The following is a 25,035-nucleotide window of genomic DNA, read 5'->3' as shown; positions in this document are numbered from 1 at the left end:
GTATGTCGGCTGAGTTTCTTCCAGAACGCTCCTTTAGATGCCATATCTCAATTCCGGAAACACGTTGACTTCTTCAAGAACAAAATCGGCTGTCCAGAGTTGGCGTTTGAGCACTCGGCCTGGATGTCAAAGCAGTGAGTATCTTCTGTAGGGAATTAATTATTCTTTGTGCATATCAATCAAGTCCATCCCCCTTTAAAGATCCAAGTTTAATGTCAAAAATGGCATTTTACTAAGAGAAACTCCATCATTCTCACTTGACTTCCTCTGAAAGTTGATCAGTGCTATTATTAAGTAGCTATTAGTTTTTTTTTGTGGGAGGAGGGGGGTAGTTGGTTGAGGGAGTGGGGGCTTGCATATTGTAAAAAGGCAATGGAAAGGTGTATACTTGATTCAGAGCCATGAAAGTGGCTAATATATGTTGACGACTGACATACCTGGACCGCATATCAACGATAGATTGACAGTAAATTTTAAGTCCAGTAAATCAGAGTTCAGCAGTTCTAAAAAAATTAAGGAATGCATTTCTCAAATGATTGGTATCATGGTGATTTTATTGTCAAAAATTTCTCGAAACAGGTTCAGTATATTTGGTGATCTCTTTGATGAGGCCATCAAGTTGGGCTTGACCGCAATCCAGACACAACATCCCGGTTTCTATTACCAACAAGCAGCAAATCACGCCATTGCTCGTAAACAGCTCTGCAGGGGATTGTGCCATGTAAGTGGATTAAATACAGCTCATTTGTCTTGGGGTTTTGGATACCGCAAAGGAGGGACCCCTTTTAGTCTTCTAATGTTTTTGTGGTATCGTATCTTATTTGATTAATGTGTGTGTTTACTAGATCTCTGGTTATGCTGTTATAAACGTTTGAAAAGATATGTTAGGACTTGATTCGTTGTTTGGATGAGAGCATTGGTGTTTCAAAATGCAAAATATATGTGGAAACATGGTTGAACAATCCACAAACCCCCTTTACAACATCTTTTATTGCTGAATCAAGGGTAGAAACGAAACATTGTGTATGTCGTTGGCCTTACCGAGTCGTTCGATAGATTCAGTCGTAAACGAGTCGTCTCGTTCCTGTTTTGTAGGCTGCCACCAGCATGCCCGAGCCTAACCCTCTCAAGGAAAAGGACAATTTGGAGTTCTTTGGGCAGAGGCCTTGGAGGCAGGGGCATCAAAGTATCGACCCTCCTGACGCACAGACAGAGAAAGAAGGTATCCAAGCCCTGCAATTCTTGGAGTTACAAGTCGATCATTCGGTAAGTAGAATCCTTTCCCTGAGTTTAATTTGAGGTTAAGCGTGAACAGAAAATCTGACCGAGAATTTTGCCAATGAAGTTTGCTGAAAGGAGCAGATAAGTAAATGGCGTTGTGGTCAAGTGGTTAAGGCAGTGGACTTGTGATCTAAGGATTACAGGTTCGAGCCCTGGCCAGATCATTGCGTTGTGTCCTTGGGCAAGGCACTTTATCTCCATTGCCTCTCTTCACACAGGTGTATAAATGGGGACTTGCGAGGTGATTTGTAAATATAGTTGCGTGCGCCAGTTTGTGGCTGCACCCTATGGGAAGTCCCCCAGGGGACACGTGGCTGTGGTGTACTGTGGTGCCCCAGGAGAGATTGTTTGAATTGTGCACACTTTGGTGTGTAGGTGTGACAAGTTACCAATGACCAGGGTTAAGTACAGCGCAGAGAGACTTTACTGTAAGTTGCACTATATAAGAACTGTTAATTATTATTATTATGATTGTTTGAGATTGTAGCCATCTTCTTCATGTGCAGTCTAACAAAGAGATACGCCATGTTACTCATAAAGAAGAACCCTACAGGTAGTGTTGTAATGAGTCATGGCTCGAGGAACTTCATTTCTTAATTAACTTCTTAATTAATTAGAGTGGAGTCACTCGAACAATTTTGTCAACTAGTGGTAGAGGTAAAACAGTCACTCCAGTCAGTAACTTGTTTTTACTCAGGAAATTCATCGGCAATGACTAGGCCCAAAAATGAAGATCTATTGCAACTCTTGGTTGATAGTGTTAAGTGTTATTCGAATGTTCCATCCATGCATTCTCTCTCAAAGAAACTAAGTTTATAATATTGAAGATATCTTGTGTTATTGACTTATGCCAAATAATAAAGAGAAAAAGATATATGTTATAGTTTTATGTGTTATGCAGGGTTGTTTAGCCACCCACCCGCCAACCACCTCCTTTCCTCTTACCTTTTTATCTAAAAGAGAAAATAATTATGTTAAAAATGTGTCAATACTCAGAGATTAAAATAACTAATTCTGGTATTATTTGGTGTTGGTTTTTATGGATGTAGAAGGTGAGGGGATAGGTTTACTTCGTAAGTTATACTATTCCTAGTTCTGTCATCCTGGACTTCTTACACTGGGATCAATTTGTTTTTTATTTGTTTCCTGTTTTTTCCTTCCAAAAATTAAAAGGAATGATATGAAAATGTGTAGATACTCAGAGAATATAATAAATAACTAATTCTGGTCTTAGATGTTTTTTGTTATGGATGAAGGTGCTGAGTGGATGCTTTTTACATCATTAGTATTCTGTTGGTAGTTCTTTCATCTTTCACTTCTTATGCTAGGATCTATTTGTTTTGTTCTTCCTTTTCAGTGGATTATCATTCCTCTCCTGAGCAGTGCTGTGGCTCAATTCAAGAAGTACAAATCAGCTAGAATGAAGAGATATTTAAGTAAGTCAACTTTTAATAATTTCTAAATAATCCCACTCGATGTTAGGTTAAAGCTGCTTGGTCATGTTAAATCATAAAGGTTTGTGTACAAAGGCAATTCTTGGTGATGTTTCATGAGAGAGAAAATTCCCATCAACGCAAAAGTTGTATTGTTATTATTGTATTGTATTGTAGAAATATGTCCTTAACTTTCATATGGTTTGCATATATGGATCATGAACATTATAGGAGAAATAAAGCCTAGCTTTTTTTGCATCAATTCTTACGTTTTGACAGATGGTCTTTCCAGTAAAAGCAATAGAAATGCATAAAAATTCCTTCTTTGAGATGAAAAATCGATTTCAATGTAGTTTATGTGTTGCGCCATTTTGTTCGAATTGAGCCAGTTCCCGGATGTACCGTGACGAAAGCGAGCCACTTGGCGTATTTCAAGAAAAAATAGTTGCCAATCCCTAAAATAATTAGAATTGTACTTTCAACAATAGTAATGAATAAATATCGATCAAAAATATCTTTTGTCTATATTGAACCTTAAAAAATGCTTAAAAAGTGTGTAAAATTTATTATTATAACAAATATTAGTGGAAATATAAATTTTGGGATCTTTTCAACGATTTGATTTTACCTTGTTTAGATTGCTTTCACCGCATACTCAGTCCTAGCGATAGGGTTACTTACATCCAAAGGCTTGGCATTCAGGCTTTTTATCCGGCAAAATAAGCTAAGCGAGATGCTCAAACATAGTGTGAATAGACTATAACTCGTATACAAAGCTTCATTGTTTTGAAGTTACGAAGTGGCTCGCCTATCTCACTTTTGAAGCACCCTCAATTCTCAAAATAACAAAATGGCCGTGGTTCAAATGGGTAAAAAAATAATTGGGAAATTCGCGTAAAATTCAGGGAAACTTTATTTTGCTTACTTATTTCACAAAAGGAATTAGAAAATTATCCCCTACGGCATGTACACTGCACAAACCCAGAGTTTATTTCTCCTTTAACCATGCAAATATTCCATCATTACATAATTTTTGTAATTTCTGAGATAAAATCAAGAAACCATTCCCCCCCCCTCCCCCTCCTCTCAAATGAAGTATACCTCTTAATCTCATACCTTTTTTTTATGCCCCTCACATAGAACTACTTCACATGTCATGAATTTCCAATATCTATCAGCAATTCTGTATTTTGCCCATACAGCTTATTTCAATTAATGTTAAAATAGGAGTATTTTGCTAGTTAATAAATATATGTGACTATTTTCCAATGTATTTCTTCTGATTTTTTGCAGTGGTTCAAATGGGTGAAGAGTATTATCATGCCAAGGACTACAGCAAGGCTCTCACGTAAGTCTGTATGAGGAGCAGAAACTAATGCTTGGTTAAAGTTGCTCAGAGTGGACATGTCGGCCAATGGGATATTAACCATCATGCCCCAAACCCCACACCCCCACCCCTCCAAATCACCTTCAAACTACTTCAGATGATGTAACCTAATTTATATGGATGCATTCTAGAACATTTGAGAAAGTCTCTCTGTGAAATTTCTCTTTGTAGTATATGATGGTTTTTTGCCACACCCTTGGCCCTTGAAACTGACATGTACAGTAAATAGAAATCCAAAGAAAGGATGTGGCTGATACTGAATACTACTTCATGTAAATGTTTGATTACTAGTAGAAGTGTATGTTTGCAGAGTAGTGAGCCTAACCAGGCACCAAATTTTTCCACATTCTGTGAAATTTTCAGACTATCCACAAAGGAATTGCCTTGTTTGGGATGGAGAAGGGGGAAAGAAGGGGTGGGGGGGGGAAGAAGGGGGGTTTGGGGAGGTTTGACTACAAAGAGGGCACTAATACAAGTCATCTTCAGGAATTGGTTGTGTCTAGCCTTGTTATTGTCACATTTATAGATTTCAGATGCAAAAGTGGCTCACTACTTCATTCATAATTTCCATTGTTGTTTATCTGTTGTTTAATACATTTTTGAAGTTGAATCATAAAGAGGTGAGATTGTCCAAAGCTATGCAAATTTGTGTCATGATATTGGAAAGTATTGTTAATGTCTGCATGAAATTTATGTCAGTTGGAACTTGTTTCAGTGATTAACTATTTTGTTGTGTCTCTGTGCTGCAGGCTACTCGGGAGAGTGACTTGGGATTACAGACTAGAAAGATGGTGGCAGTTATTGACATCCATACTGATTACATCACTCAGGTAAGGGGAAACCCCACAGCTCTGACCAGGACAAACAGGTCTTACTACTGTGTACATCCCTACAAAAAGATATCGTTATTAATAACACAGAATCGGCACGGACAAAAATGTTCTTTCTTCGTGCGACACAACCAGAAATATATTTAGCTGTTAGAGGGCCATTTTCTCTTTTCCATCTCACTAAAAATTTGTTTGATTGAGAGTGTAATGTTGCGCAAGCGGTTGTAGTAGTCACCAAGTATTTCAAAGATCAAGCTCTGTCCAAACCAACATTTTGTGGTCTATATATTTCCACAAGGAAACCGGCGTCTCGCATATCCTTCGTTCTTTTAGCTGCGTCCACATTTTCTTTAAATTTCCTGTGAGCAGCCCATGGGCTATGGACTGTATACACTGCTTTAACCTTATCGAAATGAATTGAAATGCAATAAACCTACTTCACAAATCCAGCACTATAAAGATTTATGTACGGAAGTGTTAAATCCATTTCCCCACTAAAAATAAATACACAAAGTGTAAACTTTTTCTACTTTTTTTTCATTTTTCTCCAGGTGTGCGTATTTGGTTGCTAGCATTGAAGACTATGTTACCATTAGCCTGGAGCTTCTAGGGAGATGTATCCTTACCTTAATTTTGAGTGAAAGTCACTCAGATTGTGCAACTTAATGTTGCTGGTATGGTTAGGAATATATTCAAAATTATTATTTTTAGTTTGTAAAATTGAACAGGAATAATATTGCAGGATATGTGTTTTAAATCATCGGTCACATAACCACAATCCACTTCGTTGAGATCCTATTTCATGCTACGCTTGTCGCTTATAAGTCATGTTTTATGTATAAGCTTGGAAACAAAGAGAAGCTTTCGAAACAATCTGGGATTTTTCCCTGTTTTTCCCATATTTAAGTTGGAAAATGCTAGAAGGAGTAATTAGATTGTTGTAATCTTTGTTTTAGTAGTTTGTTGAAATGAAATCCTTTTCTAAACATTGGCATTAATGCAAGACTACCTGTATGTGTTAGGTACCTCTGCATTTTAATCAGACCTCACAAACATAGTAATATTAAAGCAGCAATTAGTCATGTAAGTAAAGGTAAGGTGCGCCCAAATTTTTTCCACAATTCCAAATGCACATGTACAAAGTGAGATCATAGTTATGACTAACATGAATAATTGCCTAAACATACAGTATTATGATTGGTGGACTAACTCATTTGTAATTCATGTAGTACGAAGGCAAATTATTTGAAAGTCATGCGCTTCATTCTTCATGGTATATCGTTTTGGCTGTGAGGCCAAATGAGTCAGTCACTGAAAACAATAAACTTAAGATACTAAGATTTTTTTTAATTATGCTATTGGAATCATGAAATAACTATATAACATTCAAAGACCTTTCTCATACAAACTATGAAGACACAAGCTGTAATGAGTCCACTATTTGTTTTCCAGTCGACAGGGTAACAACACATTTGACATGTGGGGAAATATATACGTGAAATCGTAGTCAAAATCTCAACAATAAAATCATTTTCTTCACGGCCAAATAATTCAGATTCCCAGTGCTCTCGTGAAGAGAAAACTAGAATACAAGTCAACTTAATAAGAGTGATGTCTGTGAGTATTGTTTTTATCCATACTTCTCCCCCCCCCACCAATTTGTTACCCTTTCTCATTGCATCGGTCCATTCTTTAAAATGTTAAAAATCTCTTCTTGCGATCTGAAGCCAAACTTCAAACTTTGGGTCGTTACCCCAAAAAAGGGCCCAAACCTTTTGAAGACCAGGAACCAAGTAGCAGAAGAAAAGGCAAAGAAAGCAAAGCACCCCCCCCCCCCCCCGGAAGAATTAATGCTTTAACAGTGTTTGCGATGGAATCTGACTGTAAACTTGTTCCTTTGTCACACAGTATAGTTTGTTTTCCAACTTTTGATAAATGTGTGTATAGTTGGTTTTACAGTTTACTAACATCCAGTCAAATTTGCAATCAATCGCAATCAATCAATCAATTTTATCATCAATCAACAGAAATTGTGTACATTGGATGATCTTTAGACTTAAGAAAAATTAATTGGTCACAGCTAGCCGAGGGATCATGACAACATGTGTCATTGATGAAAAAGTTAACGGGAAGCAGAGGTTTTAAAGAGAATACGTTCTCCTGTCACAGCGCCAATTACATTTGAATCATTCCTTTGTCTTTCAAAAGAACAATGCTCCCGAACCGGAACCAGGATGTGCAATAGAGGCGGTGGAAGCAGCCCGCCAGTCTTGGAAGGATAAAGTCTCAGCCCCGCCAGATACGCCGCTCTCCTTCGAGGTGGAGATGCAGAACCTGGTCCCGTTTGTAGAGTGTAAGGGATTATTCACCAGCAAGGCTTTCTCCGCAGACAGTAAAGTACAGTTACAAGTCTGCCTCAGGTAATCTATACCTCATCAAAGAAATAAAGAGAGGATACATTAGCTGTATCGTTTGTATATTTGTGGTGCCTATCTTAGGGGGTGGGGTGGGAGGGGGAAGTTTGGGGTTTACCTTCTTTGCTTTTATTACTTTTTCTGTATTAGTTTACCTATATTCAATGACTTTCTTGAAACAGCTATTTCTGCTGTCATGACAACAATTGTTTAAATCTCGGTGCATTCGAGGGTAGTGATCGTTACAGGTGTTATCAACTATTTCTTACCCACAACAGAAGGTACAATCAAAGGATGACTTGCTTAACACTTTAATATGCAAATTACATTAGAAGTGGTGTACATCTGATGTATTTGAGGGTAGTGTTCATTACAGGTGTTATCAACTATTTCTTATCGACAACAGAAGGTACAATCAATGGATGACTTGCTGAACACTTTAATATGCAAATTACATTAGAAGTGGTGCACATCTGGTGCATTTGAGGGTAGTGATCCTTGCAGGTGTTATCAACTATTTCTTACCAACAACAGAAGGTACAATCATTGAATGACTTGCTTAACACTTTAATATGCAAATTACTTTAGAAGTGGTGTACATCTGATGTATTTGAGGGTAGTGTTCATTATAGGTGCTATCAACTATTTCTTACCGACAACAGAAGGTACAATCAATAGATCACTTGCTTAACACTTTAATATGCAAATTACATTAGAAGTGATGTACATCTGGTGCATTTGAGAATGGTTATTCTTACAGGTGTTGTCAACTACTTAACAACAGAAGGTACAATGAATGGATGACTTGCTTAACTCTTTAATATGCAAATTACAATAGAAGTGGTGTACATCTGGTGTGATAGTTGTAGGCTGACTTAAAAGTGGTTTCTCTTCAGCAGTGTCTGACAGGAATCTGCAAGCCTCACCAACTCTTGCAAATTGCTATGAATTGTTTTTTTTTCTTCTTTTCTACTTTGCTCTTCTCTTTCCAAATTTTTACCATGCCTGAACTTTTTTAAAGTCAGATTTTTTTTAGGTTTACAGATTTAACCATAAGCATCTAAACAGGAGAAAAGTAAAACAGATACATTCAAATTTTCCATTTATCATTTTTAAACACTTCTGCCTTTCTTAAGATTATCAATATTTAGGTAGAAATAGACCGCATCACATTTTTGCTCCCGTGTTTCTTACTTAACACAGAAACATTAACTTTGCATTTTTCTACCTCCAGATCTCTGGGCCCTTTTCCAATCCGCTTCTCCAAGCTGACAGTCTTCTTCAGTAATCCGGCCTACAACCAGCATTGCATCGTATGTGACGGACATCAGCTCTCTACCCAGGGGACGGTCGAGACGGAGACGGAAGAACCTCTCCCAGATAGTCAACAGGGTGACCTGTATCTACTTCCTGGCCAGGTCAAAGTTCACCTGTTTGATTTTGTCGCCCTTCCCGAGGATGTCGGCAAAAAACTCGCCGTAAGTTTTTCTACAAAGAGATGCAGGAATCTTAAAACTTAAATATTTATCATCGTGCAGAGATTTTCGAAGGAAACTTGATTTTAATTCCGGTCAATGTAGCCTTGATCCGATAATGGGATGAATGCTACAGAAATGATTTGAGTTATTATTACCTTCAGTACACTATTTGTAATTCTTGTAAAAAGTGAGATGAAATTTAGACTCTGAAAATTACTTTTGCCACAACATGCAATAATCTTTGTCTGCAACAATTTCATAGCCTCTCTGTCTAGCCTGTCGTCATTGGCGTACAGCAAGTGAGGAAGCAGAGATGGGAGGGGGAGGAGGGGGAGGGGTGGAGTTTAAGGGAAGTTGTTTTCTCCTATTTTATGGCCATTGAAAGGAAAGGCTACTCGCCAGCTTATCGCTTTCCACAGGAGAAGAAACTTGTCAGTGTTTGAACTGAACATCGGTGAATGTAGTGAAGAGATGAATGTTTATTAGTAATGAAAGAATATCTATGAGGCTTATACATTATATAGCTATCCAGAGACTTTGTTGATTCCGGCTGATGGCACAAGGAATCTAAGTGATGTTGATGGCATGTGGTTGTGCATGTATGTTTATGACACTTGCGTGTAACAATGGTAACTCAAAATGATAATGGTGGACTAACTTCATACTTGGTATGTGGATCTGTCATATTGAGTACAAGAAGTCTATTTTTTTTGGGTGAAGTTCAATGGTCATTTGAGGTCAACAGAGGTCAAAGTCTGAAAACTTTGTGAACAAGCGAAAAGTCAAAAAGTACATCTTTGTTGAAGTTCATACGTGGTCTGTAGATTCAGCTTGTTGCGATCAAAAACCCGATTGAAATTGGTGGAGGTCAAAGGTGATTTTTAGTCAACATTTAAGTGAAAGTCTGCAAATCTTGTAAACACAATAACAACACAAGAAGTACTTATCTTTCTTGAACTTCATACTTTATGTAGATCCAGCTTGGTGAGTGTAAGAATCCTATTGAAACTGGTAGAGGTCAAAACCTTTTTAACATGATAACTCTAAAATTAAAGCTACAATTAATCTGTGAATTCTCAAATGCTATGTCTTTCTTTTGGTGAACAAAGTTTGGTCAAATTCAGTTCAGTTTTGTTCTGTGAAAAGGCTCTATAGGTTTTGAACGAAACATACCTGGCATCCAGGTAATGCGATCTGCTTCAAAGAGTTCATACTCTTGCTTTAAACATGAACTTCAACTTCCTATCAGCTTTCCCGTCTGAGCTTTAAGGGTCAACAGGTTATCTCAAATGGGCACAAACTGGCTCAAGGGCTCAAAAGGTTATCTCAAATGGGGGGGGGGGAGGGGAGGGAAGTTGTCCACAAAGTATTTTGCAATGAATAAACAATGTCATATAACTCTCACCATTTATTTAAGAGTTGGTTGCTCACAATTGGTAAAAATGTGTCTGTATGCACATAGGAAGACTGTTTTTTCTTGATATTGAAACAGTTTGGTTTAAAATTCTATACTTTAAAATCCTTACCAGTGAATGACATGGTTGATGCCCATAAGGGATTGCTAAAAACCAGTTCTGGTTCTCTCTTAATTCTTGGACAATTTTAATTCATTTTTTCTACGTTAGTCAGATAGCTGCAGTATTTTGAATTTTCAGCAACTTGTATGGCAAGGAATCACAAAGCTAACTGGCTTTCTAGTTAGTATCATACTAAAGGATGGATAGGTTCCCTAGGATAGATTATACAGCACACAGTTTGATTTGTCCAAGTCTCTTTCTATCAGCCTCCTTTACATTGCTATCCTCCTCTCCAAGGATCCCCATGAGTGCAGTGACAAGTGGGCACAAGGCTAGTAAATTTGTAATTTGCCCGTTTCTTCATAGATTCAATCCTTATCTCTCTGCCTCGGTGATGAGAACGGCAGGTGTGCCGTCTTACGATGGTCCGGAGCCGGGGGTGATGCCATGTTCCTCCTGAACCCCCTGGAGAGTATCTCAAGCAGAAGAGGTCCATTGTTGGATGGCCAACAAGACTGGAATGCAATTAAAATACAAGCAGAAACCGAGTGAGTTTTGTATACATTGTATACTTACTTGATACGTTATGCCCACAATGTAAGCCCAAGCTTTTGTTCCAAACTATGGGAAGCTTGTAAGATGGGTTGCAAGCTGGAAAGTTGGGGGCGGGGGGGGGGGGGGGGGGGACTTTGATGGGTATTAAACAATGTCTGCGATGGAATCGGACATTGAAATTCCTCCCAGGGTTTTTGATCAATGTATGTGTGCTGTTGGTTAATACTCACGGTCAGTCAATGTGCAAGCAATTGTAATCAAATCAGTCAATGTGCAGTTTAGGCATTATGCAACAGGGAGTATGTATTTCATGATTTGGGCCCCTTTTAATGGAACATTTATGGGTCATGGCTTAGATTAGGGAAATTGATCGCCAAGGAAAAGTTTGCAAAACAGAGATGTAAGTTACTAAAAGCTGGCTTTTTCCTTGCCATCCTTTCATGGTCTATTCATTAACAATTTACAAACTTCTGTATTGTTAGGTTATAATGTACTCGAAAAGGCTATGAGAATGATTGATTCCTTGCTGAAGGCCAAAGCTCATCAAAATCTTGACTCACAGTAGAAAGTGGCTGCTGGCATTTCAAAGTTGTTTTTCTCTCATCCAAATCTGGAACTAGTTAAACATGAGCGGAAGCTATGTTTGAAAAGGAGAACTTTACGGTCAACATCATCTTTTTTCTTCTTCGTTCTTTCGTCAGTATCGTTTCACGCTCTTCCAAGGTCTCCATCAGTATCGACCACGAACCACCCTGTCTGATGAGTGAAATCTATCATTTGAGGGTGAAGATCAGGAACCAGGAGGAAGTCCCCATCACTCAACCGAGGTATGTGTATAGGTTTCATGACAGAAAAGAAAAAACATGAATCTCTAGAACTGTAAATGGTCAAAGAAAAGTAAGTTTGAAAATCTTGGATAGTTGGGAAATGTGCCAGTGCTCAAAGATTACATGACTAATCATGATTTTAATTGATAGTTTTAATTCTTGTCAGCTTCATCAGAGGAAACTTAAACGTTTTCCCAAGTAAGGCAGTGTGTGGCAGTTAACGACTTACACTGCACAGTGTTAAACATCTTTAATGGATCACAGGGAAATTAGTTTTGCATGGGACCTAAATGAACACCCCTACCATAAACAAAAGAGAGGTCATCCTTGGAGTAAGTCGTAAGACTATGGGGTCTTCACCACAATCGAAAAACTAGGTCACAGCACTCAGTCAGGGCATTTGTGTGGCCAGCTTTAATGCAACCCATGTTTTTCAGATAAAAATTGAGAGGTTAGCTGGTAGGCAGGGCCAGCTAGTAGTGTATATATGTGTAGTGTGCCAATGTTTATTTGCTAATGGATGGGCAGCATGTGCCATGAGCCTAATTGTTGGTGTCAATCCATATTTTTTGGGGGGATTTATTGTTTTTCATTTATCAGTTAGGTGCATGAATCATATTTCTTTTGATGTAATAGTTAACTCTTTGTTCTTTCAATGGAATAATTTTTTTTTTTGGTTTCTCTTTTTCAAACAGTTTATCATTTGGTTTAGCAGAGGCCAAATCTGAAAAGGAGAAAGACGAATCTTTGGAGAAAACAAGTAAGTTGTTTCATCCTGTACAGATGATCTCATGGAAGTATAAATCTTATCTGGATAGTTGTAAGATAATCTTCCCCTTTTTCCAACCAGAAATACCTCTTAAGAGAAAAAAGTAGCTGAACAATAAGTATAAATATTAATTACAAACTCTGATCAGTGAGTTTGTGCTTTGCAATGTTACAATCCTTCTTTTGTTTCTTTTGGGGTATAAATTAGTGTTTTTCAACAAAAAGCACAAACATTTAACATGCTACTGTAAATCTGAGTAACTTTCAAATAATATCTTTGGCTAGAGGAACAAAATTGGTTTCTGTTGTTGAACTGCATTTTTATTTTTCTTCAAAGATCTTCAAGTCTGTCTTCTATTGCAAATATTGCTTGCATGTGACACTGGTAAAAACTTATAAAATCTTGAGTGCAGTGATTCATTAAATGTTTCCGTGTAGAATGTAGAAAAGCGTTGGATTTCTCTCATACGATGTACGTTATTTAGTCGTCTGTCAAAACATCTTGTCATCCTCTTGTCACTTATCGCAAACCTCTCTTATGACTCTCAGCTCAAGTCAGTGCAAGCCTGGAGGAGTTACTAAAGGGAGAATGTCCTCCACGTATAACTGGGATTCCCCTCGGAACGACAAAGTCCGGTGGAGAGGTAAGCGTTTGGATTAGTCACCCTTTTCAAAGCTACTATAGGTTCCCAAGTAGGGGAGGAGGGGAGGGGGTAAGAGGGGAAGTAAAGACTAACCCTTGGATTCACGAAATCTCTAAGTTGTGTCCTTCATCATATATGAAGATACGGCGACTGCTTTCTGTTAAAAGCAGCTTCTTGTGTTGATTTTTGGACAATTATTAGTGGTTTTCTAGGTAAAAGAATATATTTCCAATGTACTTAATTTACTTGTTGTATTTTTCTTTCGAACAGTGAAGGATAAATTTAAATGGAAAGTGGGTGGGAAGGTAGCTGTTTCAAAGAAATGCTTTTTAAAATGTGCTTCGAAGGTGGTGAACCTTAATAACATATTTTCATTGTGCTTTTAATGTCTTGGACCCTTATTAACACATTTCATTGTGCTCTAAGACCCTGGAACCTTTTTACAGGATTCATGGTGAGCAATATTGTGAATACAATGTGGTATGACTGTCATGATTCCATGTGAGCATTGGATTTAGGCTTTCCTTAATCTTAATGAAAATGTCAGACTTGTTGTGTTAGGCTGTAGGTCTATACATTATACATAAATATATATAAATATATAGATAGATATATATTTGACCTATTTTTTCCTGCTCAGATTGTGAAAGATTTTTACATCCAGTGCTCCCAGTTAGGAAAACGAGCAATCAGCGCCAAGGTGGTCTACAATGTTGAAGTGAAGCTTGTTGATGACCAGACTCCTATAGGTTGTACTTGCCACAAAGACGAGATAGCCATGCTCGAAACGGTGACAGCTTTTGAGGTCACCATCAAATTATCATCTTTAAAGGTGAGTGCATGTCGATGGGGTAAGATAGGGTGGGTCATAACTTCCCCCAACAGCTACAAAAAATCTAATTCCATTAAGCAGATATCACAGGTTTGATTCTCTTCCTTTCACTCTGACCAAAGCCATATAAATATTCAGGCAATAATTGGACATTGTTATATCCTCATTGTATATCCTTCATTGTTATATCCTCTATGTGGTTAAAACTAAATGGCTGCTCCTTAGTAGTGAGTTTTAACTACCATTTGAAGCTTCCTGTGTAGAAAATATTGTATTCTAGAAAAAATTAAAGCAATTTTCTACATGCTTGAGTTTCCCAAAAAAAAATTGACCTTTTTTTGAGGTCTAAAATAACAGATAACTACTTCTGTCCCTTAAAATGGTGGAGCATCTTAACAACAGATTATAACAAATTCAACAGAATTTACAGTTTTAGAAAACTAACTAACCTGAAAATGAATAACCCCTTTTAGTTTTGATTGACTAATCAATATTGTACTTTTTATCTTCTTTTCTTAGTTTCAACCAATAGAACACATCCATTCTGATGACCCTTTCATTTTAATTACACACATCAAATGTTGTTCCCCCTGGCCAATCACTATCAAGGACAGTACCCTTCAGTTGGTGAGTAGATTCCTGTAGAAATTTAAAGGCATCTTCTGTGTGATTGCCATAATAATGTCAGACATCATTTTCCATGCAAGCAGCGGAATATGGAATATATCATTCTAAAAGTTCTTAACATGTTGTACATTCTAAAACATGTTGCACATTCTAAACATGTTGCACATTCTAAATATGTTGCACATTCTAAACATGCACATTCTTAAACATGTTGCACATTCTAAAACATGTTGCACTTTACTTAGCATGTTACACATTCTAAACATGTACATTCTAAACATGTTGCACATTCTAAACATGTTGCACATTCTGAACATGTACATTCTAAACATGTTGCACATTCTAAAACATGTTGCACGTTCTAACACATGTTGCACATTCTTAACATGTTTACATTCTAAACATGTTGCACATTCTAAACATGTTGCACATTATGAACATTTTGCACATTCTAAACATTTTGTACATTCTAAACATGTTGCACATTCTAAACATGTTGCACATTCTAAACATGTTAAACATTCTAAAACATGTTGCACATTCTAAACATGTTGCACATTCTAAACATTTTGCACATTCTAAACATTTTGCACATTCTAAACATTTTGTACATTCTAAACATGTTGCACATTATGAACATTTTGTACATTACAAACACGTTGCACACTCAAAACTTACTGTCCATTCTAAACATGTTGTACATTCTAAACATGTTGCACATTCTAAACATGTTGCACATTCTAAACATGTTGCACATTCTAACACATGTTGCACATTCTTAACATGTTATACATTCTAAACATGTTGCACATTCTAAACTTGTTGCACATTATATACATGTTGCACATTCTCAACATGTTATGCATTCTAAACATGTTGTACATTCTAAACTTGTGCACATTCTAAACATGTTGTACATTCTAAATGTGACACATTTTAAACATGTTGTACATTCTAAACATGTTGTACATTCTAATACATGTTGCACATGCTAAACTTGTTGGACATGCTAATATGTTACACATTCTCCACATGTTGTACATTCTAAACATGTTGTACATTCTAAACATGTTGTACATTCTAAACATGTTGTACATTCTAAACATGTTGCATATTCTAAACATGTTGCACATTCTAAATATGTTACGCATTCTAAACATGTAACACATTCTAAACATGTTGTATTTACAAACTGAACCCAAGACTTTCATTATTGCTGTCATTGTACACAGCAATATATCTCCTCCCGTTTTCATCCGTTAAGCCCAAACCATCATGCTGCAATTTTACTGTTTTGTTTAACCAATTTAAAGGTTGATTTCATCTTGTGTTATTTCATTTCATACATGACAGGATCCTTTCCTACTGAATACAATTTTCTACATTTTTTTGCCTTTTCACACAAAGTTCACATCAATCCAGACGACATGTCTCATAATTTCTTTTAATTCCCTCCCAAAAAAAGCGGGAAATTTTCATGAAAGAATCTTGAGATTAAAGTTAAATTTTATTGATGTGGGATTTACAGCACATGCTTTCAAAGATTTGGAGGAGTGACCCAGAAATTCACAGCTCGGGGGACCTACTTAGCCAGAAAATAGGACAACCATTCTTTTGGCAATAAACAAGTATAAAACATGTAACGAACCTTAACGTAAAATTGATTTTTGATGGGTTTTTTTTTTTTTTTCTGCTGATGACTTTTCCTGCAGGTGAAGATTTTTGTGGACTTTTATTTTCCTTCTAAAAATAGACACCGTATTCATCTCGACCATCGGAAGCAAGAACTCTTCTGTATCCATTTTAATGTGAAATTCTATCACTAAACATGACGATGCAAAAAAAAAATCATTCCACTCGGTCTGGATGACTCACGTAAAAATCTGTGTCTGTATTTTGTGTCTGGTTTGTAATGTAATTAGTTTAGTTTACTCTTGATTATGTGTGGGTGGGAATGGTGGGGGTGGTGGGGTGTGATAGGTTGAGATGTGGAGGGGGGGATGGGGGAGGCAATGGTGGATTTGGATGTAACTGTGTGCAGGAGGGGTCATGGGAACATTAATTTTTTCATGTATACTTGTTACTATATAATACATAATGGAAAAAATATTCTTTTCTTCTTTTACTAGTCAAAGTCGGTGTTTATCCCCGGAGATGAGCCAGATTCACAGGTTGCTAACAGTAAGTGGTTCAGAGTCTCTCGATTACATACATACAGACACACACCCATACACCCACACATACACATTAAATCTGTGAGATGTTATGTACCGAATGCCATACTCTTACTCAGCATAGCAAGCTGTTTCATTGTTTGTTGACAGCATGCTGTATTGTTAAGTTAATTGTATTATGGAATGTTGTGAAGGTCTGTCTGACATTTCCTTTGTTTATTTGTCAGTCCAAGTTTTGATTGGAGAGGCTCTGACCAGAACGCCCCTTAATAAAGTGGTCGATGCAGCACGTGACGCAGATCATGTCCGCCTAGTCTCTCTCTGAGGTTCTAATAATTTTACGCTCCGGATGACCTGGTCATGTCCCCTGCCCTCTTTCGGGGGAGGTACTTTATCGAACCATGTCACATTATTATTGTCATCAAGTGATTTTTGGCTAAACTGTTGATAGCTGTTTGCAAAGCCGGTAGAAAACTTTATAGCGCATTTGCTGGATTAGGTAAACTGTTACTTGAAGAGCAAAACAACAAATGGATATGGATCTGCTAGAAAATGTACAAAAGTTTAATATGTAACGTTGTTAAAGAAATATGAAACAGAACAGTCTGCTTTAAATGATATTATTTGACTCTTTTGATTGACATCTAGTTTCTCTGAAGAATAACGACGCAGCCACAGAATGTATCGGTTTGAAGGCAACACCATCCACCAAGAATGGCTTGATACCTCTCGGAGAGTACGTGCTGGAGTGGAAGAGGTAAAACAGGAGAGGAAATAATTTATCGGATGGCTTTTGTAGCCAGAATCTAGTATTGATGATTTGATAATGCTTCAGAATAGAATATTTGTAGTGTTTAGTAACTTTGTTTATAGAGAGGTTTTTAAGATCTCTCACCTAGGAGATATCGTCAATGTTTAGAGCACCGTTTCAATAGAAAACTGTTTCAATGATATTGGCTGTTCTTGTTTAGGCCCTTTTTCTTGGTGTCAGCTTATTGCGTATCATTACTTTTGGTGATGAAATGCATTTATAATCACATTATTGTAAAAAGTGAAATTGAGTTTCCAAGCCTTCTCATGAGTTTCCTTATGCTATAAACAGAGTCCCTAGTTGTCCTTGGGCAATGTTAGCATACACACATCCACCATTGTATAAACAGAACATCACCACTACATGAATGGAAAATCAGCTTTACATGAATGGAATCTCAGCAATATATATATATATAGAAGGAATCACAGGATTAAACATGAATGGAATCACTGCTGAGCAGAGAGTCTACATAATATGTTAATGAAATCTGTTCATATATGTTATCTCAGAGAATCCCATACATGGAATCCAAGCATTATATATAGAAGAAATCATAGGATTGAACATGATTGTAATCATTGCTGAGCAGAGAATATGCACAATATGTAAATGAAATCTGTTCATATATGTTATCTCAGAGTATTGAATACATGGAATCCTAGCATTATATATATGAGGAGTTACAACATTATATATATTTATATTACATATATATTGTCATGGGCATCTCATCTTAGCTGGATGTCTGCATTATAATAAGTGTATGAAATCTCAGCCCTTGCATAAATGGAATTAATAATAATAATAATAATGGACATTTATAATGAGCCGGTATCTGTAAAAAAGACGCTCATGGACCAGTGACACAAACAGTGCAACAGCAAAACAAAAAACAGTAAACATAGTACAAGACAATAATGCAAGCAAAAATGAACAACAGTGAACAATTAATTAAACAGATGAGTCTTGAGCATAATATAATTTGCAGCATAACACAAAAAGGAACCTCAGCTTAGCAGAATATTTTCATTAGACTTTAATACAAAAACATATTACTTCATAAAGGGAACCTCAAGCATTACAGCGAAGAAAAACCATTACCAACATTCTTTTTCCCTCCTTCGATTCCAACAGAAATTCTTCTAACTCGGACCTACCGGCCATCAAGAGCATCTTACCACTTCCAGAGGTGGCGCTGAAAGAACTGTCGCTTTATATCGACAGCACCATTCCTCCGTTCGGCAGCGTGAGGGCGCAGTTGCCCGTCGTGTACACCATCTACAACAAGACTACAACTGTACAGAGTGTCGAGGCTAATGTCCTACCATCCGATGCTTTCATGTTATCCGGAAACAAACAGGTAATTTGAGAGAAAGGTTCCTTCTGAATCTGGCAGTCGAGAATGATATGTATGTGTATGTATGTATGTATTTTAGATCATCCTGCAAGCAGGAACTCGCGAAGAAGCCATCATTGGCTTATCAAAGCCAAAACTGCCCGAAGTCAGTCTCTTAGATTCATATTTAACGTCCATGATTATGAATTGTCAATTGTCAACAACTCTGTAACTGGATGACATACATTAAGCTTGGAGTGACTTGAACTCGGGACCTTATGATTGAAAGGCACCTGCGTTAACCACTGAGCTAACACTCCATACGGGTGGGATATTGGGAAGGTGGAACTTTGTGAAAGTGTTTCATGGGAAATTTTATCTCCTGTGACCTCTACATTACATAATAAATAGAGCTTTTAGACATTTTGGGCAGTCTTTCCTGGTCACTGTTAGTACCATAAAGCCATTTGAGTATGTATTACACAAAAACAGTATGCAAATGATCCAACTTAGTTTCCTCGAGTCTTTCGACTAATTAATATGTTTGATTAACGAGAAATTAAGGATCGTCGTTTGACTTTTCTTTGGCGGGACATCTTCCCATATAAGTAATCGTGAAATGTTGAAATCATACTGCAAAATTTCAATATTTCTTTCAAGACTTGTTAGTTTTGTTCTTTCTTAAGTGAAAATGAAGCTTGCATATTTAAACTAATGAACTAATTACGAGCACATGTTTACCAATTTAAGGATATAATACATTCTTTCAAGCAAAATCATTTTTTTTTTAAGTGTCAAGCAGTATTGAATATTGTCCAAAACCAATGCAGACAGTCGCTTCAAGAGCATAGAAAAAAAATCAGTTTTGCTTGACATTGTATCAATGAACCCCAAAGTGTCAAACGGTATATTCATAAGCATATGGATGGAGCGGGTGATGGAAGTTTCATGCGAACTTGTAGCTTGGATGAATTGCAACATATGGGGAGGGGGCTAGGAGTGGCAGTCAAGCTACCTTTCAATCCATGAAAAATTATTTTTCACATTTCTGCGGGAAATTTTGTTTTTCTTCTTGTTAATCTAACGCTTACCTTTCCATCCTTCTCTCGACAGGTCTTTTTTCGGATCTTGCCAAAGGATTGCCACACCCTTTCGTATAATCTTTACCCTCTGGTACCAGGGTACGTCAAATTACCCACAATGCAGTTAACACTACCCCAAGCGCCAGACATCAGCAAGGAAACCACCCAGAAAATGATGCCCTCTCACATCTTTATAAAGGTACTGTTTTTTCTGTAAACTTCAAAATATAATAATAATAATAATAATGCTCCAGTTAGCTTTAAGTGAAAATATTTTGTCAAATTAACGAGAGAGTTGTTTTCGCAGTATGAAAGTATGTTTAAAATGTAATCTATTTTGTAACACGTTATCGACCAACAGGAAGGAAATAGTACTACCGCTGTTAAACATTCTAATATCTTTTGATTTCACATGTTGAAATATACAAACATCCAAAAATGACAATTTGGCCTTAAATTTTGTTTGAAAATTCCTTTTCACATTTGAAATTGAGTCTGAATAGGTCATGTATAAAACTATATATATATGTTACTTTTATGTGGGTATCAGCAAGCCCATCAAAGGGACATCAAAGGGCGACCCACACTTTCAAACTATTGTGGTATTTTATCTTCCCCGGTTGTATCACCATGTTTTTCAGAAACCGAAGATATTACTGGGAAAGATTATGCAATCTTAATATTATATACAAATTAATGACCTCATTAATGGTAGGCTGATTATATGAGAAGGTTAATCAAACTTAATCTTCTCTTCATGCAGCAATCTGCATTTTGTATTCACACATTCAATATCTAGGGGCAAGGGGGTGAAACCACCATTTTTGTACTGGGATGTGTTTTTGTTCTTTTTGGGGATGGGGGTGGGTTTAAAACATGTCATCCAGGGGAAGGGATGGTCTCTTCCTTTGTGAGAAATTTTGGTGAAATGGAGGATGGTGCTACATTTGGAACTTGTAGAAACAATGTTGAATCATTTTATACTGTTTAGGTTATACGGCACATACTTGCTATATAGTTATGTTCAGTACACCAGCCTATGTTTTTTGTTTTTTTGTAATATTCTGTCTACCAGTGCAAGGAGGCAGGGGGGGGTGGGGAGGATGGAGGGGCTATGCCTCCATTTTATTCCCGTAAGAGGTATACATGGCTGTGCTCATGTCCACAGTTCTAAGAAATATTCTCCCGCAGCACTGGTCGTTCATTTGTTTCACTATGGAGCGACTTATCAAAAACTATATCCTACGACAGTTTCTCAGAAATTGTAGCAAAAGCTTACAACCTGTATGGACAATAAGTATCACGAAATATTGACAAGGGATGTTACTTCATCGAGTGCCCGTCTCGTTTTTCCCCATCCGTGTTAACTTTGTCTGTCCTTTCATCACTCTGCAGCCGCAAGGAAAAGATATTCAATGAAGCCGTGGCAGAAGAAAAGAAAAAGAAGAAAAAACCTGTGGTAAGAGCAGAGAGGATTTCATCCATTTTGGATGGCATATAGAGACATTGGCTTACCTTGAGTGGTTGATTCAACCTTTGGTATTTGCCACGACTACCCTGGATTTGGAAGTTCAAGGACTCGATTCGGAGTCATTTCATCATTGAGTCGTTTTTTTTTTTCTTCTTTTTTTAATTTCATCTCTTTATCTGTAAGAAAACTCTTGCCTGATATACTCAAGGTTAGAGTCAAGTAAAATAAAATATGAAACAAACGAGGGGGGGGGAGCATAAAAACTAATATAGTAAACCTATAATGAGAATGTAAAATTTGTTTTGATATCGGTACAAATTATTTATGTAATGCATTGAAGTTACGATGGAAGAATTCATTCTGGATGCTTAATATATAGTGTAATATAAGCATGGAAATATGGATTAGAAGTTCTGAATATAGCACTGAAGTAAGTAAATATAACACATAAAAAAAAATATGTATATATATATATATATATATATATATATATATATATATATATATATAAATGATAGTAGGCCTACTAGCATTGGAAATAACAATGGAAATTGCAAACGAGTGTATGTTTTATTTTCACGTGTAAGGTAATTAAATGCTAGTTTTATGGAAGGAGATAACTGTTATTGACTCAAATTCACAGTTATTGTTTTATCTGAGGTTTCTTGCTCTTTGATATGTATTAACATGACCAAAAAACTGTCATCTGTTGGTTTCATCCTTTGTTCAGAATATTAGATTATTCATATTTTGTGGTAGATCTCAAAAGTGGATGATCGTTGGTCTTAAAGCCTCATAACGGATTCCATGATAAACACGAGAGAACCGATCCCTAACCCTACACGCCTTTTGTAGGTAGTATTGTGTAGTTAATAATCGCACAATTGTGACATTGTCCTTTTAGGGGGGGGGGGGGGGGGTTGGGGGTTAGATGTTTGACAGAGAAATACTACGCTAATTAAAAATTCAAAAACCAAGCAAAGTAGTCCTGTGTTTATCAACAAAAGGTCTGTTCAAAGAAATGGTCATCGTGCGCTTGGGAAAAGCATTTTTTGATAATATGTAATACTGAAGGAGAAAAAGGAAGGCAGTGTGGGGATACACGGTGAATGCTAATTGCTGAACTCAGAACAGCAGAGAGAGAGACTCATGGGTAGTATTCGGTTAATGTGTCCTTCAAACGGCTCAATCCGGGACAGAGACCATTATCTTTATGTTATGTTATGTCATCAATGCTGCATAGAGTACATACCAGTGATTGCATGAAACAGATCAAAGTTGCACGATGGTGATTGATCTAAGAACATATTGACATTATCATATGTATCAGTTTTGAGGACTGTTTAGATCTTTTTGATAGTCCATTCTGTTAATGACCTTATATGGATTTCTTGAATAAAAATATCACTGGCTGAAGGGTCGATGGTTCGTGGTCGATTTTTGTGATGCTATCAGCACACTGAGCACAGACTTTTTCTTTTTAAGGCTGATCTTGCTTTTTGCTTTACTGTCATCGTGTCAATATGTCTTTCCATGAGCGTTTGATCAGATTTAACGCCGGAATAAGATAGGTTGGTATATTTAAAAATCTGTAGTTAAAAACGTTACTATAATGCAAGAGCAATTCTCTAAATTTGTATGTATCTAAAAGTTTGCTGTATAAGTCCTGGTTAAAAGAAATCATGAAAAAGCTACAAACTTGATGTTTCCTTCTTTGACTGTATAATGTTTGGCTGTTTTTATTAAAAAGATGCATGGCTTGAATCTTACACTAAAAATACAAAGACCAGCGTTTAAAACCTGACATCTATGCAGGTGCAACTACAGCCTGCAGGAGCCGGGCTTTGCACAGCTCAATCAGGCTTGTCCCACTCTGACCCCCGGCAAGTACAGGGTCTGTCAGTAAAGCTATGAATGAACAGCGCAGGAACGTGGAAGTTAAAGGACACAAAAATACTATATAATACCATACTTAATATGTGTTCAGGGTTAGTTTGATAACCATAATAAATATCTCTTATTTTCACCTCATGGATTCCTATCCTCTCCCTTCACCCTCCCCACCCCTCATCCTTTTATTAAAAATATTTGGTCTCAACATTTTAGCACCTCTCTGATAAATTGACCAGTTCAAATTTTTTTAGGAATGTATTTTTTTCCCAGCCTATGGGCAAGATAATTATAACAGATTCCTCTGTAGACAAACAGATAAAAACCTATTAAATAGTTTAGCCTAGTATTAAATACTATTTTTTTTTTCTGTTTGAAAGTAAGTAACCATTCGTATTCCTATACACACATGAATGTGAACATATTTACAATATCAAAGCTATACTGCAACATCAATGAATTGAGGCATTCAATGTGACAGCAGACTTTTCTACTTATTTACAGTTTGATTGTTAACTTTGTTAGGTTGTTCCATCCCTTTACTGTCGATTATTTTACTCTTAATTAATTACTATTCAGTCACCCCGCGTGCCTCTTCCCTTCCAGAACCGGTGACTTGAATTGCTAAATCCATCCACATGTCTGAAACAATCCATCCATCTATCCAACCGCCCCCCCCCCCCGCACCCCCTTCATTCCATCCCTACCTCACCGTCTCCAGTCTAGTTAGACGTACTTTACATGGTCCTTTTCAATTCACATTCTTTTAATAACATATCTCATAACCCATACATACTTTGAGACCGCTTCCCTGCAATCTTGTGAGATTTAAGCATTATTGCATTATTGATTTAAAAATACTGAAAGGAGAACCAAAAACCCTGTAAGGTATCACATGAAATGAAATATTAACTGGATGGTATATTTACAGACCAATCAGACATCACGGAAACGTCGCAGTCGCTTTAATGTTCTGTCACGTGACAAACGTTGTAGAGATTGGAATCGTCTTTTTAGGAGAAACTAACTCCTGTTTAATCCTTAAGAAGGATCTTGATATGAATATTGTAGTTGTATGTTTGTCACAGGTTTGACGAAGGCAGTCAATAACATCGTTCACCCAGTCGTTTTGATTGATGCGCCATACAATTCTCAATTGATGCTATATGGTATGACAAGTTAACCCATTTCTTTTTGTTCCGTTTAAACTCCCCGAATAGGCTTCTGAAGAAGACAGACTGTACGTGGTAGTGATACGGACACACATACACCAACACGCACATACCCACGCGAATATACATTTTCCGCAGAAATGTATACATATAGACCTACACCACTGCAGAAGCGCCATTCATAGACGATCAGTTTTGAAAGTCGTAACTGAACTTGTGTTGTGAATATGAAGCTTCTGTAAGCGTTATTCGAGTGTCTAGACTAGAAACGGTGTACGTGGTTTCGTTTGAGAACAAGTCGTAGTATCGTGACAACAGAATGCGTTATGTATGGATCAATTCATGTATTGTCTGTTTCAACAGACAAAAAATTACCGTTTTAATGCTGCTAACCCCGAAAATCATACGCTATTTAATGAATATTCACAACTCTGCTGAAACTGGCAGCCAGTTGGGACAATCTCCTAATGCTAATACGTCTCTAAAACTGTACTCTCAAAGCA

General features: G+C 37.0%; 1 protein-coding gene across 2 annotated transcripts in view; it reads left to right on the top strand.

Moving 5' to 3' along the window:
• LOC139980912 (trafficking protein particle complex subunit 11-like) overlaps positions 1-25,035 on the top strand; it is a 48,291-nt gene that overhangs the window by 8,341 nt on the left and 14,915 nt on the right. Inside the window, exons 9-29 of one of the 2 annotated variants that reach the window (XM_071992956.1) lie at positions 1-134; positions 580-721; positions 1,096-1,266; positions 2,639-2,717; positions 4,008-4,062; positions 4,851-4,931; positions 5,483-5,547; positions 6,487-6,548; positions 7,140-7,351; positions 8,580-8,823; positions 10,707-10,888; positions 11,597-11,722; positions 12,418-12,482; positions 13,040-13,134; positions 13,775-13,966; positions 14,486-14,593; positions 16,723-16,774; positions 17,416-17,524; positions 18,716-18,941; positions 20,031-20,198; positions 21,395-21,411. In XM_071992956.1, coding sequence (XP_071849057.1) covers positions 1-134; positions 580-721; positions 1,096-1,266; positions 2,639-2,717; positions 4,008-4,062; positions 4,851-4,931; positions 5,483-5,547; positions 6,487-6,548; positions 7,140-7,351; positions 8,580-8,823; positions 10,707-10,888; positions 11,597-11,722; positions 12,418-12,482; positions 13,040-13,134; positions 13,775-13,966; positions 14,486-14,593; positions 16,723-16,774; positions 17,416-17,524; positions 18,716-18,941; positions 20,031-20,198; positions 21,395-21,411 — 2,585 coding nt within the window. Of the gene's footprint in view, positions 135-579; positions 722-1,095; positions 1,267-2,638; positions 2,718-4,007; positions 4,063-4,850; positions 4,932-5,482; positions 5,548-6,486; positions 6,549-7,139; positions 7,352-8,579; positions 8,824-10,706; positions 10,889-11,596; positions 11,723-12,417; positions 12,483-13,039; positions 13,135-13,774; positions 13,967-14,485; positions 14,594-16,722; positions 16,775-17,415; positions 17,525-18,715; positions 18,942-20,030; positions 20,199-21,394; positions 21,635-25,035 lie in introns of those variants that run through there. The other variant, XM_071992955.1, reaches the window with a different exon arrangement.

Source organism: Apostichopus japonicus, chromosome 15 (genome assembly GCF_037975245.1).
Source record: "Apostichopus japonicus isolate 1M-3 chromosome 15, ASM3797524v1, whole genome shotgun sequence".
NCBI lineage: Eukaryota > Metazoa > Echinodermata > Holothuroidea > Aspidochirotida > Stichopodidae > Apostichopus > Apostichopus japonicus.
This window is presented reverse-complemented; position numbering and strand designations above follow the sequence as displayed.